The sequence below is a fragment of the Branchiostoma floridae genome, chromosome 14 (genome assembly GCF_000003815.2).
Source record: "Branchiostoma floridae strain S238N-H82 chromosome 14, Bfl_VNyyK, whole genome shotgun sequence".
Taxonomy (NCBI): Eukaryota; Metazoa; Chordata; class Leptocardii; order Amphioxiformes; family Branchiostomatidae; genus Branchiostoma; species Branchiostoma floridae.
This window is the reverse complement of record NC_049992.1, coordinates 14026035-14041512: the sequence shown is the minus strand read 5'-3', so window position 1 is coordinate 14041512 and position 15478 is coordinate 14026035. Positions and strand designations below refer to the sequence as shown.

At 40.1% G+C, this 15478-nt stretch overlaps 3 protein-coding genes and 2 long non-coding RNA genes across 5 annotated transcripts; all 5 read left to right on the top strand.

Moving 5' to 3' along the window:
- Positions 1-312: 312 nt before the first annotated feature.
- On the top strand, positions 313-2500 carry LOC118430163. Its single transcript, XM_035840872.1, has one exon. The coding sequence runs from the start codon at positions 464-466 to the stop codon at positions 2498-2500; it is 2037 nt and encodes a 678-aa protein (XP_035696765.1). The 5' UTR covers positions 313-463.
- A 1485-nt stretch (positions 2501-3985) lies between these two features.
- LOC118430162 (HMG domain-containing protein 3-like) lies at positions 3986-6456 on the top strand. Its single transcript, XM_035840871.1, has 5 exons — positions 3986-4195; positions 4448-4589; positions 4821-5486; positions 5883-5929; positions 6442-6456. Exons 1-5 carry the CDS (start codon positions 3986-3988, stop codon positions 6454-6456), a joined length of 1080 nt encoding a protein of 359 aa, XP_035696764.1.
- Positions 6457-6601: 145 nt separating this feature from the next.
- Positions 6602-8210, top strand: LOC118430018. Its single transcript, XR_004832821.1, has 3 exons — positions 6602-6675; positions 6942-7231; positions 8031-8210. It is a non-coding gene; the product is annotated as an uncharacterized LOC118430018 (long non-coding RNA).
- A 1358-nt stretch (positions 8211-9568) lies between these two features.
- Positions 9569-11369, top strand: LOC118429873. Its single transcript, XR_004832807.1, has 4 exons — positions 9569-9750; positions 10019-10175; positions 10956-11047; positions 11156-11369. It is a non-coding gene; the product is annotated as an uncharacterized LOC118429873 (long non-coding RNA).
- A 24-nt stretch (positions 11370-11393) lies between these two features.
- Positions 11394-13429, top strand: LOC118430161 (uncharacterized protein PB18E9.04c-like). Its single transcript, XM_035840870.1, has 2 exons — positions 11394-11406; positions 12741-13429. The coding sequence occupies exons 1-2, from the start codon at positions 11394-11396 to the stop codon at positions 13427-13429; spliced, it is 702 nt and encodes a 233-aa protein (XP_035696763.1).
- Positions 13430-15478: the final 2049 nt, after the last annotated feature.

The window sequence follows — 15478 nt, the reverse complement described above, 5'->3', positions numbered from 1 at the left end:
TCCCACATCCCCTCAGAATAGCTTTCATAAATTAGATCAAAAATACTTGTTGCCTCGGTGATGGGAAAGTAGAAAATGAATTCTAGTAACTTCCGTTGTCGTGTGTCCCTTTAGATACTGTAAATGCATTTAAGTTTGCGGGGATTTAATTTCACATTAGCGGGAAAAAGGACTTGGTGGTTTTAAGTTCGCAGTAGCACCATGTGCTGTAGTCTCTTACTTCCACGGAAAAATGTTTGCAGTGGTTTTAAGTTCGCGGTGAAGTGGGCACCGCGAAAACCGCGAACATTAAACCACTGCAAAAGTTTCTGCAATTACCATACACATTACAGTTATTTGCATAATTTGAATACTTCATGGAGGTATTACAATTTTTAGTGTTCATGTTGTTCTCTGTCATTCGGATGGAAAACCTTCAGGACAAGCCAATTAAAATTTCTTCTTTGAAACAATTTCTTTTACAATGACCAACCTGCATATTTATAGGCTTATGAGTTTTGATGCTTGTTTCTTTTCAGGGAGGCTTGTTTGTTCCTGCTTTCTACCATGTATACATGAAGATTCCAACAGATTGAGGGGACATTACCATTGTCCAATATGCACCGGCATTGTTAGACGCAAAGATAGATTTGAGAAACATCTCAAAAATCATACCAAGGAGTCTACATCTTCCCAGTCATGTGTGGAGCCTGAGTCTTCCCAGTCACGTGTGGAGTCTGCTTCTTCCCAGTCACGTGTGGAGTCTGCTTCTTCCCAGTCACGTGTGGCGTCTGCTTCTTCCCAGCCACATGTAGAGCCTGAGTATTCCCAGTCGCGTGTGGAGTCTGCTTCTTCCCAGTCACGTGTGGAGCCTGAGTCTTCCCAGTCACGTGTGGAGTCTGCTTCTTCCCAGCCACATGTAGAGCCTGAGTCTTCCCAGTCACGTGTGGAGTCTGCTTCTTCCCAGTCACGTGTGGAGCCTGAGTCTTCCCAGTCACGTGTGGAGTCTGCTTCTTCCCAGCCACATGTAGAGCCTGAGTCTTCCCAGTCACGTGTGGAGTCTGCTTCTTCCCAGTCACGTGTGGAGTCTGAGTCTTCCCAGTCACGTGTGGAGTCTGCTTCTTCCCAGTCACGTGTGGAGTCTGCTTCTTCCCAGCCACATGTGGAGCCTGAGTCTTCCCAGTCACGTGTGGAGTCTGCTTCTTCCCAGTCACGTGTGGAGTCTGCTTCTTCCCAGTCACATGTGGAGCCTGAGTCTTCCCAGTCACGTGTGGAGTCTGCTTCTTCCCAGTCACGTGTGGAGTCTGCTTCTTCCCAGTCACGTGTGGAGTCTGCTTCTTCCCAGCCACATGTAGAGCCTGAGTCTGCCCAGTCACGTGTGGTTTCTGCTTCTTCCCAGTCACGTGTGGAGTCTGAGTCTTCCCAGTCATGTGTGGAGTCTGCTTCTTTCCAGTCACATGTGGAATCTGCATCTACAAGAGTACAGAAGTCAGGAGGTCTGGTGAAGTGCAAGCTCTGTCATGTGGAAATGCTGAAAAAAAGCATCAGGAGACATATGACTAACAAACACAATGACCATTTTACGGACATTTCAGAAAAACGACATCATCAATGCATCTCAGTTGATCCAAAGTTGGGTCTATATATGGTCAGTAAATCGATTTCTGGTCCTACATACCCACTTCATGTCCGACTCCATCTTTCCGGCCCAAACCAACAAGTGAAATGTGAACAGGAGGGGTGCAATGACATACTCAATGCAGTTAGCAGGGGAGGAGATGTCTCATTTCAATGCACACATCTCCTGTCTGTGCCTTATGCGGAAGCTGCGCCTTCAGAAGTAGAACTCAATGAAGAACATCTTCCTATGACAGGTATGACTCAGGAGAGACAAGCAGAGTGTGTAGATCTCCAAAGCAAGGCAGCACTCGCAGGCGCACCACTCGTAGTTCCTTGGCAACCACCAGGTGCACATGACACTGTGTTCCTATCAGTGTATGATGGAGGCCATCACCATTGGGCAAAGCTGGGAAGGGCAGTTGTTGCATTATCAGGCAACATCCTTAACTGCACCTGTTGCAAGATCAAACGTGGATGTATTCACAAGGGAATAAGCAAGTGGTGGAGCATCCAACATCGTGGATCATCTGCTCCAGAAAGTGATCACCTTGTGGATACCTGCAATGACACAGATACAACAGAGTATACGGCATCCATGATAAGAACCATGACATCATATCTGAGGACGAAGACCATTCCAAAGAACATCAAATATCTGGACACAGTTGGGCACGAGTTGCTGAATCCTACCATCCACCCCAAGGAAGAAGTCTGCACACTGTGTGAAAATACACCAAAGTTACAAGAAGAGCTGGCAACTTCCAAGGCAAAGATCGTTGGCCTCCAGCACATATCAACAGGTAAGAATATGTTTTGTAAAATACTGCACTATCATATGGCAGCATTGCTTTGTAAATTACAGTGCACATCAATGGAGATGAGAATGACGTTTATCTATTAGTAATTCAATTGTTTTGCACCTAATCAAGGCTTTTCATTGATAAATAGTTAGGTCTGTATCATAAATTTTCCTTTTTATTTATTTCAGACATAGAAGTCTTTGTACGGAAGTGTCCCCAGTGCCATCACGTCTTTCGTTATCAGGAGTACGAGGATGGACTTCTGAACTATAACAACAAGACTTTCCTCACACTTCAACTGTGTTTCTGGCTGAGGGCAGGTGTGAAGGTAAACATGCAAGAATTCAACTCTGTGGTCTTTGGTACATGAAATGTAAAGTCAAAAATTGGCAAGCAGTCTCCGAAAATCTTCCAATAATCAAAATTGACTTTTGCCATTTTTGGAAAGCCTTTCTCATGACACAATGATTGATATTATTATGTAAGACAAGTTTACATTAAGCATTCATGCCATTTCAAATTCCTATTGTCCAGGCTAAGAAAACTGGCCTTCATACAGGGTATATCCTGGCAGACTCTAGTAGCTGTTCCAATACACCAACCTGTACTGTGATGAGGAAACAAAAATGCATCAATGAACACTTTGAGGCAGACTCAGTAGATGATTTCTCTTTCAGAACCACACAGCTGTGGGAAGGATGACATCTTGCCTGGAGGATACTCTGGACACAACTCTCCCACGGCAGGATATTCTCAATGCCTATCTGTTGTTTGAAGTTCTCTCCGGACATCAGTATGAGTACTACTGTATCAGGTGTGGACATCATCCCCCTGTATTGATCATGGACCTTGACAGGAAGGTTGCCTTTCACATGACAGGTAGGCTCAGACTAAGAAGGAAGAATACTGTTATGATGTGTAATTGACATTACTTGTGCCACTCATTTGTACAATTATGAAAAGATGGTACATGTACAATGAAAACACCATCTAGGGGAAATAAAGATATTATGGAACAACAATGTCAGTTAACAATATACAAAATAATGAAAGAGCCCTAATTTATGCTTTTCTTTTCTCAATTGTATTTTTTTTAACGACTTACAATTTGTCTTTTTTCTTTGTCTTCCCTACAGCGTCAAGCTTGGACTCTACTGATGGCTGTACAGATGAAGTTGACCTGGCTTCATTTTGGGACAAAGTAGAATCAGAGATTGTGGCAAGAGGGCTTCTTTCAAGTATGTTCCAATTTGATATTCCCAACACATCACCCCTGTATGAACACAAGTAGAAAAATATTTCTTAATCTGGGGGAGGGGATTAAGCTAAGTTCTATGAACATAGGAATAAGATTTAAGTGAAAGCATGAATGAATTTATTATTTGCTTGATCAATGCACCACATTAGCAGTGTCATGGACAGTTGTAACTTTTCAAGTGTAAATCTACACTCAGGATAAATTGAATTAGAGTACTTTATGAGTTGACAATATCTTCACAATGACCATTTTAATAGCCATGGTCTAATGAAACTATTTTCTTTTACATTCATCTAGCCATTAACAATATACATTTTTTACAAATCACATGGAAACAGGGGATCAAGAAAATCCATTTAAGGTTGAACCAACCTTCCAATTCTGGGCCCCATGGATCGGACCCTACACAAGGGGCCCTGCATGCTTGAACACTGAATACCTTAAGAAGCATCCAGAAAGTCTGGAGGATCTACAGGTGGATGACTGCAACACAGATCTGACAGAGGAGCGCCTTATTGACCTCCTTTGTGAGGGAAAGGTAAGTCGTGAAAGATACTAAGACTCACATGACTTCCTTGTGTGTGGTTATCAGCTTTAATGACTATTCTAAAATTATGCCATACAAGTTTAATTATGGCTTACATCAAGAAATATGTCAGGGAAAAGTATTTTTATACCTATGTTGCTGACAATTCTGATTAACTGCCTACATTTTGTGATTGACATAATCTTTCATCCAAACTCAAAAAAACAAGCTGTTCATTTTCCTCTCTTTAAAATCCAACTTAAGGCCCAAACAATCAAACAGTTGTGCAAGGCAACCAACGTGAGCCATCTTGGGAACAAGATCGACTGCATACAGCGTCTACAAAACAAGCTGCAGAACCCCACAGTCTTCAACAAGGTTCTTTCTAAGATCTGGGGAGCATCAGGTAAGCATGTTTCATACCTCTAACTGAGATCTGAAATCAAATTTGTGATCCAAAAGGAGTAACTCACGAAGCTGTATGCTGACACACATTCAATTCACAAGTTTGTAGAAATGGAAATGAACTTACTAGGTCCTGCTTGCTACTTTTCCTGTTGATAATTGATTGCAGTATTCATTTTGTTCCTTTCTAATTCTATACTGTGTGTAAGTACAATCATATATGTTTTTGCAGGAGGTTTGCTGGTTGCAGCATGTCCGCATAGGGTTGTCTATGCTGCTAAGTTCCTTCTGAGAGGGGAAAGTCCTCGGGACTTTGTTGACATACTACTATCCATGCAGTGGCAGCCGACTGTCACCATAGCAGACATGCCTCAAATAATAGCAGCACATGGGAATGGAAGATGTCCTGGAATGTTCCAACCACATGGTGGGAGACTAGCAGAGCCAACCCCACAAAACATTGAACTAGTGACAAGCGGCAACTTCAGGAAAGAGTTACCCTGCCTGGAGGTTGGAAAAGCTACTGTCACAGTGACTACATCTGAAACCACAGGCGCACATCCTGCCACTGGGAGCACCGACAAGTATTGCCTGTTTGATTGGCTACACCAGAACAATTCTTCACAGGAAAGAGAGCTGCTGAGGCAAGCATCTCTTGTACCACAGATGAGAGGGTGGCTTGACACACAGAGTGCGGAGCAATTATTTAGCTCAATAGGCAGAAGTAGATACTTTCTGGACCAGCTGCAGCCTCAAAACCATATATTCGTGGTGAGACTTACTTGGCATTTGCAAAATACTGCTGTCAACAAGGAGTTTGCAACATCCATTGGAAAAAAGTACTCCAAACTGCTTGTGAATGTAGGTGTGGATGGCAAAGTCACAGCAACCACAAAAGGTAAGTATAAATACATGCATGTCTATCTTGGATTCTCCATACATTCTGTTATGCTTACAATTTTCTTTGTTTGATTATTTGGCAACATTTCCTGCATTTCCACGATACATAAGAAGCCAATTAATTGAACAACTGATTACCTCACACTTCTGTTAATTGCATGGGATCCTGAAACAGTGCAGTCCAGCTGGAAAACTCTAAGATGTTAGAATGTTAGTGCTAAATTCATTCAAGCAGGCATTGGTCACAGTCACACAATGATGTTTTGGTGTGCTTTTCAAAACCAATACCCGGTATTTCTTTTTGATTGAGAATTAACTTTTTAATGTCTAGTGGTACAATATAATTGTCTACATGATAACTTATTTTATGTATCTTTTTTCATGCTTTCCACAGCAAGAAAGGATTCCATGTCCTGGACAGAGCTGGACACTGATCCCAAGGTATACATTTTTTTTTGCTTGAACCTAATTCAATATATTCCAGTCTAGAATACCATTGCCATTACCAAATATAAATGCATGTAAAGGAATCATCACAACGGTTATTGTCCTACATACTTTTCTGTCCTAAAGTTTCATATTGTTATTGGCATATGGCACCTACATGTATCTAATTCAATATGGTTCATTCCATCTTATCATATGGTTCTTTCCATCCTTTACCTGTATCTCTTTGAATTGACTTTGCATTACGTAGTGCAAAAATAAGTTATTTGTGACCTGGGCAAACTTAACTGCACGATGGATTACTTTAAGTGCCATTGCAAGTCATCAAAAACAAATGATTGGTAACAATGCACATGCATATTGCAGGAGTCATTACAAAGTGTGCACCACCAAAGACTTGGGCAAGTGGAAGGACTCAAAGGGAAGACTCCACTGATGGGAAAGGTTTTAATTTGTTTTAATTTCTTTTTGCTAAATTTTGTTTTTGTGGTATGCAACCTGCTAAGCAAAAGTATTCCTGAATTGCTGCAGTAGCTAAATACTAAGCACAGAAAAGTACTCATGGAAAAGCTTAGTAGCTATATATCACTTGATCTATCTTAGCAATAGATCGAAGTACATTAGAGTTATAGTTGTTAGATAAGTTAATCTTCTTGTTCATGGTTTCACAGAAATCACCGACTTCAACAAGCAGAAATTGCAAACGCCAAGCGGAACATACTGCTTCCCTCCAACCAAAGGTTCATGAAGTTCTATTCAGCTTTTTCATTGTAATTCTTAGAAGTGATGGGCAGAATGAGATGCCACAACAGTATGCAGTGTAGGACTACATGTTCATTATCATGTAAAATAAAGCTGTATTTGCCATAATCTTCATTAATCATGATTCCAACCAAAAAGGTCAATGCCAACATTAACAGCACCTAAACAGTGCATCATCATTGCATAGGCCTTTTAGCAAGATGTGATTGCTAGCTACATAATTATGCCTTCTATCTCTGCTTAGGGTTTTTCAAATCCGACGAAGGTGCGGTGCTATGTGAATGCAACCATCCAGTGCCTTATCGCAAGTGGGATTGGGGAGTACATGTGTGCCCAGAACTTCCCAAATGACAGCTTCTTACAGTGGCTGGGAAATTTCATCAGATCCCATAGTCAGCTTGTTCGGTCTGAAGTGGTAGATACGACAGAGCTGATTGCTCAAGTCAGAAGCCAGTTTAGCCAGCTACGCTGTCCAACTCAGCAGGACGCAGCTGAGTTCTTTGAGCTTTTGATGAATAAGATGCCAGCTGCAGGGTAATTGTTGAACTTTCACTATATGCATGTCAGGTTGGCAAATGATGCTTGAGGCCACACCAATTTATTTGTTCTCAGACAAAGGAAAGCGGCAGTATAACCCCGCCTTGTGTAAGTCGCCCGATGATGATGATGATGATTTTCTCGGACACATTAAGGTGAATGTATATCACACGACATCATCAAAGCAGGAAGAAAAATTTTGATATGACTGTAATCAAATCATAAAACTGAGCACACACCAAAGCATTGATATTACCTTCAGGCTTTGTTTTCATCATGTTTTTCCTATTAAGCATAATTTATCAAACAACACATCAAATTGGTGTGGCCTAAGAGCAGCTAGAGAATTGCCACCTTTTTTTCTCGACAGAATTTTATCCATTGGGCATGTATCTGTATTGTTGTTTTACTGATATGTGCTGTATGAAAACAACTATTTTCTATATCATTAAACTACAGATCATTAACAGATATCAATTGGCGCAAGCATGAGTTTGTAGCTTTCACCATTATTAACATGAAAAACATAGCTTCTATGCTGCGCGTCATGTACCAAAGCCATGTATTTTCTCATAGAAAAAAATAATATTAGGGGCAATGAAACCTGATGAGGTCATCCAAATTCTTTTATGCCCATCTATCAAAATTTGTTAATTGGCTCCATCCTTTCTTAACTCATTAATGAGAAAACAATAGAAGGTCAAAATGCCAATTTAGACAATCCTAAAACCTTAAGACATCTATTTAGAAGATAATCAATGGATGAATTATCAATATGCACATGTATTTAATACAGGCCTTGGACAGCTGAATTTTCTGTAGAGACAACATGCCATGACTGCACCATTGTCAGCAAAAAAGAGGAGAAGAAGCCATACATTCATGTGCCAACAAACATCAGTGAGGACAATGAGTTGGCTATAAGTGAGCTCTTGCATTTACACATGGTGTCAGGACATTGTGACTGGATGGACCTGGACTGGTATGTATTGCTAGCTTTCAAACTTTTAAATCAATAGTATAGTATCATGTTGACACTATTATTAAAAATAGCAACTTGAAGGTCATATCATATGGTCCAAGGAAATGTCTTCATTTCCTCAACCTACCCAGTGCCATCAAGGCTCCAAATCAATGTGTAAGCATTATCTATATTAACCCATACCTGATGCGGTAAACCCTGGAATAGTGAGCGTATGACTGTCAGTGAGTAATTTTAAGTCATGCTTGTCTTTTCAACTGTTCTGTCATCTGGCAAAATGAACATCTTCAGAGAAAAACAATCAACAGCTTTCAACTTCAAATATCTATTGTTCTAAATTACTAATTAGCATTGACTCCTTTCTTCAATGTTACAACTATCCTTTTCAAAACCTTTTTGAGGAGTCTGCAGAAATATATATGACAGAGTACACAAATATATCATAACAATTTTCAGCAATTTAGCAATACATGGATGTCTCTTTTAATTTAGATGTTTACTAAGTAAATTTCAATATAATCATGCCATCATCTGATAACTTTTTGTACTTGAGTCAATAATGAAATGCAGCCACTTTCACAATTGACAAGCTGTTTTACTTCATGATTCTTCATCACTCTTTAAAGCCGCATACATTAGTAGGTTAAAAGCAGAAAGAGCGTGAGAGCTTTCAATGAAAGTATCATCCTCTAAGGCCCCATTCAACTTTCAAGATGCATCCTCATTGGGAGGCCAAAACAGATGAAATTTGTCACCATTCACGCACCAAACGGTTTCAATATGGATGTTTCTGTTCCACCACACTAGGTGGTTTTGAAACAATTTTTTTTCCCGCATTGACTTTTGCGAATTGTCACCAAAAGCGTTAATCCATTTTACATCTGGGTACCAGTGGGTCAAAGATCACGGCATAGGGCGGGGAATTGGAATATACAGTAGCGGTCACTATCATGATCATAAAATCCTGTCATCGCTGTGGCCACATCTCACAGGGCCACTGAAAAAAATGTTGCACTGATAGCCATATGGGGGATACAGCAAAAAATGACTTTGATCTGACTTTGACCTCGGACCTTGAGTGCCACTAGCAGTATACATTACATGTGAAACAAGTAATTCGAATCTGATTCAGAAACAGATTGCTCGGGTGAATCCTGGAGGCAAAAGGCTAGCCGTTTGAAATAAGAACATGGTCAGATATAAGCACATGCGGGTGCATCCGTATAAATTCTTTCATGATGAATGTGGTCTAGAGACTAGACATATATCAATACACTGTTTGATGTCAGGCAAAAGACAGGACACTTGTCTAATAGAAAGTATACAATTATGTCTTTTCAGCATGGTGGAGAGCCATGAGGGCGACATATGTCGAGAAATAACTTCACACGGACTTCTCCTACCTGTTGTCTTGTTAAGATATGCCATTACCAACACGAGACCCATAGGCAGACGACAGATTGACGGGCGACGAGTGCAGATAGAAGAAGAATTGGAGATTCAGAGGCAACGCTACAGACTAGTGGCTATACTGGTGAAACATCACATACTTGTCACATCAAGTCATGACAATGAAAAGATCTTGCTTCTTTCCTATGATGAGTCTTAATCCAGTAAAAATGTACGTCTTCAAAAGTTTTAGATGAAAAGTATTTCATGGCATCTAGTACATGTATATTCAATTAGCTTCAGGAGTCCAAAAACTATCTGTTGTCGGTCACATAAATCTAAATCTCATATTGTTATCATTCATGTTGGTCAAAGTAACACTGTGTCATTGCTTTCCTGTTTCCCATCGACAGTGCCACTTTGGAGATTTCAACTCTGGCCACTACACTGCCTACACTCTTCGGAATGAACAATGGTTCCTTTGTAATGATGAGAAAGTCCATCAATGCAACATCATGAATGAAATGGCAGCTGCTGATCACTCTTATGTTTTCTTCTACAAGAAATGTGGTAAGTGATATGTAATAAAAAATATTGTTACATGTTAAATTATGTCACAATCTGGCCAAGTTATAGGCAACCTCAATAACCACTAGGTTACAACAGCATGCACAATTTCACAATCAGAAATGAAACAATACCAGATGTTCCCCACATATGCTAACAAGTTTATATTAGCTTTAGCCAGACTCCTTCCTTTGTTTGGCTTATCTTTATACAAGGACTCCTAGAACCTGTTCAAATTGCATCTATGTTAGCTTAGTTGCTTTGAGATCTTACTATTACTCCTGCAATGGGAATTTTGGAAAGTTAAATTATGATTCAATTTCTAAATCTTAATTTAGATAAAGTAATGGTAACTACTGGTTGTGTGAATTATCATACAACACAAATGACCTAGAACGACCAAAAAAGGCCAGTCACTATTCTTGAACAATTAAAAGCATTTGATTTCGCAGGGATTTAATTTCGCGGAAGCAGAAAAAGGACTGTTCGCGGTTGTTTTAAGTTTGCGGTAAATTTGCCCATTTAATACCTACATTGTCAAGCTCTTGAACAGCACTAAATAACTTTTATTTAGCGCCAATGTGTAATGATTATTGTATTCTATTATGTTGTAAATTGGCGACTATGTACATAAGTTGATTGAATGTACATAAGTTGATTGATGTATTTCACCTGTAGGTTGTGACTTTGTAACTGTGAATCTCACAATTCAGCATTTTGGCTGCCAGTAGTTTTCAATCAATAAACCAGTCTCAAAGAAGATGTTGCTTTTTTTCATTACAGTAGGCACTCTTCAGCATCAGACACATCACAGCCATCCTAGGCCTGCACCCAAACTGACAGAAGACAATTGCAGCACTCAATCCAGGTTTCAGGTACACAAACTTTAAACACCTTTTGTCAAAAGCACTTTTAACATTTTTTTTCAAACTGAGGCCAACTACTAACTGATAATTGTTTTAATGATAAATACCTTTGTTTAGGAAGGTGGAGTTTCTGTTACCCACCTGGTACCAAATACATCACACAAGGGCCAGATCAACAAGTCTCAAGGAATACAGTCCAGAAAGAGAAAGATCATACAATCAACTGGCCTGGAAAAGCTGCTACCAAGACAGAAGGTGACCAGAGCTACCATGCCAGATGGAATGGTTAAGTACTACATCCAACTGCAGCCAAGGATTGTCACCAAGAGTAAGTTACTTTTAATCAACAGTCACTATGGAGAAACAAAGTGGGACTGAAAAAAAAAATCATATTCTTTTATACCACAAATATACGATATATATATACAGTCAAACCTGTCTATAGCTGCCACCCAAGGGACTGGAGAAATGTGGTCACTATATAGACATGCAGGTGGCCACCATAGAGAAAATGCTGATGAATTGACCACAAGCAATAAGTTACACATGATTTCATTTTAAGTATACCCACTAATCTTTCTAACTAACTATACTCGACACAAAAAGTTTCGCAAATCAACTTTGGTTGATCATATTTCTTATGTTTCTGCATCAATTTCAATGTATCATATATCAATTGAAAGCTTGTGTGATTCCCTTTTTTCCCCCTTTTTTTGTGTCCCACTCATGTAAGCAGGCCCGGGCTCATTTCATGAGTTAACAATCATAATGTGTTTGATACCATAGAAAGGGAATCATACAAGCTTTCAATTGATATATAATATATTCAAATTGATGCAGAAACATCAGAAATATGATCAAAAGTTGATATGTGAAACATTTTGTGCTGAGTTTATCATTGTCTCGATCGCCTCATAATTCAACTGACCTAACCAAATTTAAATCTACCAAAAATTATCAATATTGCCATGCACGATGTTGGTAAACAAGCCGACAAAGACTTGCACTCTAAAGTTCAAGACATGCGCACCTTCCACTATCGCCAAATGATCCTGTCGAGAATGCCAAATCCTAGCAAAATACGATTTAACATTCGGCGTAGGGTGACATACAGCTGCTGTTTGGTCACAATAGGCAGTGTTTCTGTATCTTTGGGACCAGAATTTTTTTTCTTATCGTGTGGCTGCATTGGACAGGTGGCCACTATAGACTGTTTTTAAATGCTGAGTTCAATGGGAAAAATCCAAGGGAATGACAGGAAGTGACCGAAATGGCCAGGTGATCGCCATGCAAAGGTGGCCGCTAAAATAATACAGGGTTGAAAATACAACAGTGCAGATTGAAACTGGCTGGGCATTGTGTTAGACACCCTGAAATCCCTGCACACCTACTTTGGGAGCCTACTACTAAAGGAAAAAGAGGTAGGGGAAGACCCAGGGTTACCTAATTAGACAATCTACGTAGTGACAAAAGTCTGCATGATACCAAAGAGCTACAAAGGGCCATGGAGGACCAAGTGCATTGGAGGAAGATCTCTGGATTGGTTAGAGCAGGAGCTCCAACTAATTATAAGTAAGTAAGTAAGTAAGTTGACTGTATATAGTCACTATATTGTCCTTCCATTAGGAAAATCATGACGAGTACAGGTTGATTTATTTTGATGTTACTCTAAATTTTTGAACTGCTGTTACCACTGTGACAGTGACTGTAGATGCCACCACTACAGATGTGCCCACTGCAGATGCCACCTCTACAGACGTGCCCACTGCAGATGCCACCTCTACAGACGTGCCCACTGCAGATGCCACCACTACAGACGTGCCCACTGCAGATGCTACCTCTACAGATGTGCCCACTGCAGATGCCACCACTACAGACGTGCCCACTGCAGATGCTACCTCTACAGATGTGCCCACTGCAGATGCCACCTCTACAGACGTGCCCACTGCAGATGCCACCTCTACAGATGTGCCCACTGCAGATGCCACCTCTACAGACGTGCCCACTGCAGATGCCACCTCTACAGACGTGCCCACTGCAGATGCCACCTCTACAGACGTGCCCACTGCAGATGCCACCTCTACAGACGTGCCCACTGCAGATGCCACCTCTACAGACGTGCCCACTGCAGATGCCACCACTACAGATGTGCCCACTGCAGATGCCACCACTACAGATTTGACCACTGCAGATGCCACCACTACAGATGTGCCCACTGCAGATGCCACCACTACAGATGTGCCCACTGCAGATGCCACCACTACAGATTTGACCACTGCAGATGCCACCACTACAGATGTGCCCACTGCAGATGCCACCACTACAGCTGAGACTACAGAGCTACAGCGTAGAATCGAAGCTAGGAAAAGTTTTACGCCTGATCTATTGTAAGAAAACTCGGCTGAGCCTTTTACATAATGGATACTATCAGTATTACTAACAGTTGATTTCGGTTCATTTTTGTTATCTTTATTAACTTACAATCTTACCCAGCATGACATTGTTTTCCTGTTTACACCTTTAGAATACTATTATTTCATGCTGTGCTTAACAATTGTCATCATGTAAATAAACTATAGGAAAGCATTTGCAAGGAAACATATTTACTTTGATTACTCAAGAGATGGATGCACTAGATGCAATTTGATTGGCTAAAAAGGGACCCTTCAAGATGATTCAAGTCTTAAATTTCCTCTGTTTATCTTTGACAAAAACTTACTCCCCCTGTCTATTTGTGTTTCAAGGTTTGGGCCATGCACCGAGCTGGAGCTAAAAAGGTACTTCACAGCAGTGAAACCGTACCTGGAGAAACTGGCAGGAGGACAGGTAAAAGTCTACTTCAGGTCAAACAGTGTATTTACTGACAGTGCTTAGCCTGTGTAAAAGTAGTTACCTTTTTCATTAAATAAAAGCGATTAAGATAATTGGCTACTACAGTACTGAAATCATTTCTTATGTTAGTTTCCAGAAAATGAAAGACACTGTGTCTTTTACGGGCGAGATGAGGCCGGCCTGTCCACCAGACGTAAGTCATTGTATGCAATACTAAAAATGATATTGTATGCAAATTTTGCAAATAGAACTGATGCCTGCAATCCTTACCTGCATGCTATCACACTGATGCACAAAGCTTAAAAGAAGGCATTCTTAATTCAGTTGTTTGTACATTAGCCATACCATATAGAAGATTACACTAACACCCTGATCCTTCACTGTAGGGAATCTCAAGTACATGCATCACACAGGGGCATTTGATGAAGACCAGGTCACTGTCATTCAGCAGTGTCTCATCAAAGACAAGGAAATTCCTATCAAGAACTTATCAGACTCGCAGGTAAGACTTCTTTGTAAATACACCTTGATAACACTAAAAGTACCTACATGTGTACAAGGTGCCATGATAGGCTCTGATATTCAGTTTAAGACCTATGAGGCTGTTATAATCCAATGATTGATTTGGAAAGCTGGACAACAACATAATTACATGTACATTTGTTACTGATACCTTGTGACTGCTTCTTCAATCCTTCGTGACTACTTCTTACTTGTCTTTGATTATGATTTGAAACCTGTTGTGTCACTTGTAAGGAAGACTTTAATCATCAAGACAAAATCTTTAGTCATTGTGAATGTACTGTTCTAAGTCCACCGTCAGTAGTGTTTTTGTTGTATTTCAACACAAAGTTTAAGTCATACAACTCATACAAGTATCAATGTAACATGCATGTATATCTAGCATTGTATTTAACAAGTACTTTATTTGTTACTACAGAAGAGTGAGTATAAAGTCATGGTGCTCCTCCCAGAGGCAATGGCTGCCATCTACCAAAAGAGGAAAGGTGTAGCCACCCTGAAGGAAGCCAGGCACCTTGTATGGAAAGCTGGTTTCCGGGAGGACTTATAGACTTTGTTTGTTTGTTTTTGTTTGTTGTAGAAGTAGAAGTTTAACTCCTTGGACTCCTTGGAATCTTAAAGGCAACCTAAGCAATATTAGAGTGTTAAAAGTAGAAATATTTGGGATGAGGCTGTATGTAAGTGATATTTACTTATACTTTATTCCTACAATCACATCATTATTTCATACCTTGAGCTGTTAAAATGGCACATGGATGACCCACGCTATGATTCCCAAAATATTATAACAACAAATTAAAATCAAAATCCATAGCATCCTCGTGCCACTGTGACATCGAATATTGGCTACTTGGCTGTTAGTATGGAATGAAATAGAGTTGCTTCATTTAATTAAATTATTGTGTAGAAAAGTGCCCCCCAGAAATAGACTTTGATAATTACAGATTTACAACCTTGACTTAGGCTAATATTGCTTAGGTTGCCTTAAAGTGTCTCTGCATCATAATGGCTCAAAATTATCAGGTATCATTAAAAGGTATTGTCATGAAAAGGTTTACCATTGAGGTGGCAAATCAATGAGTTTAA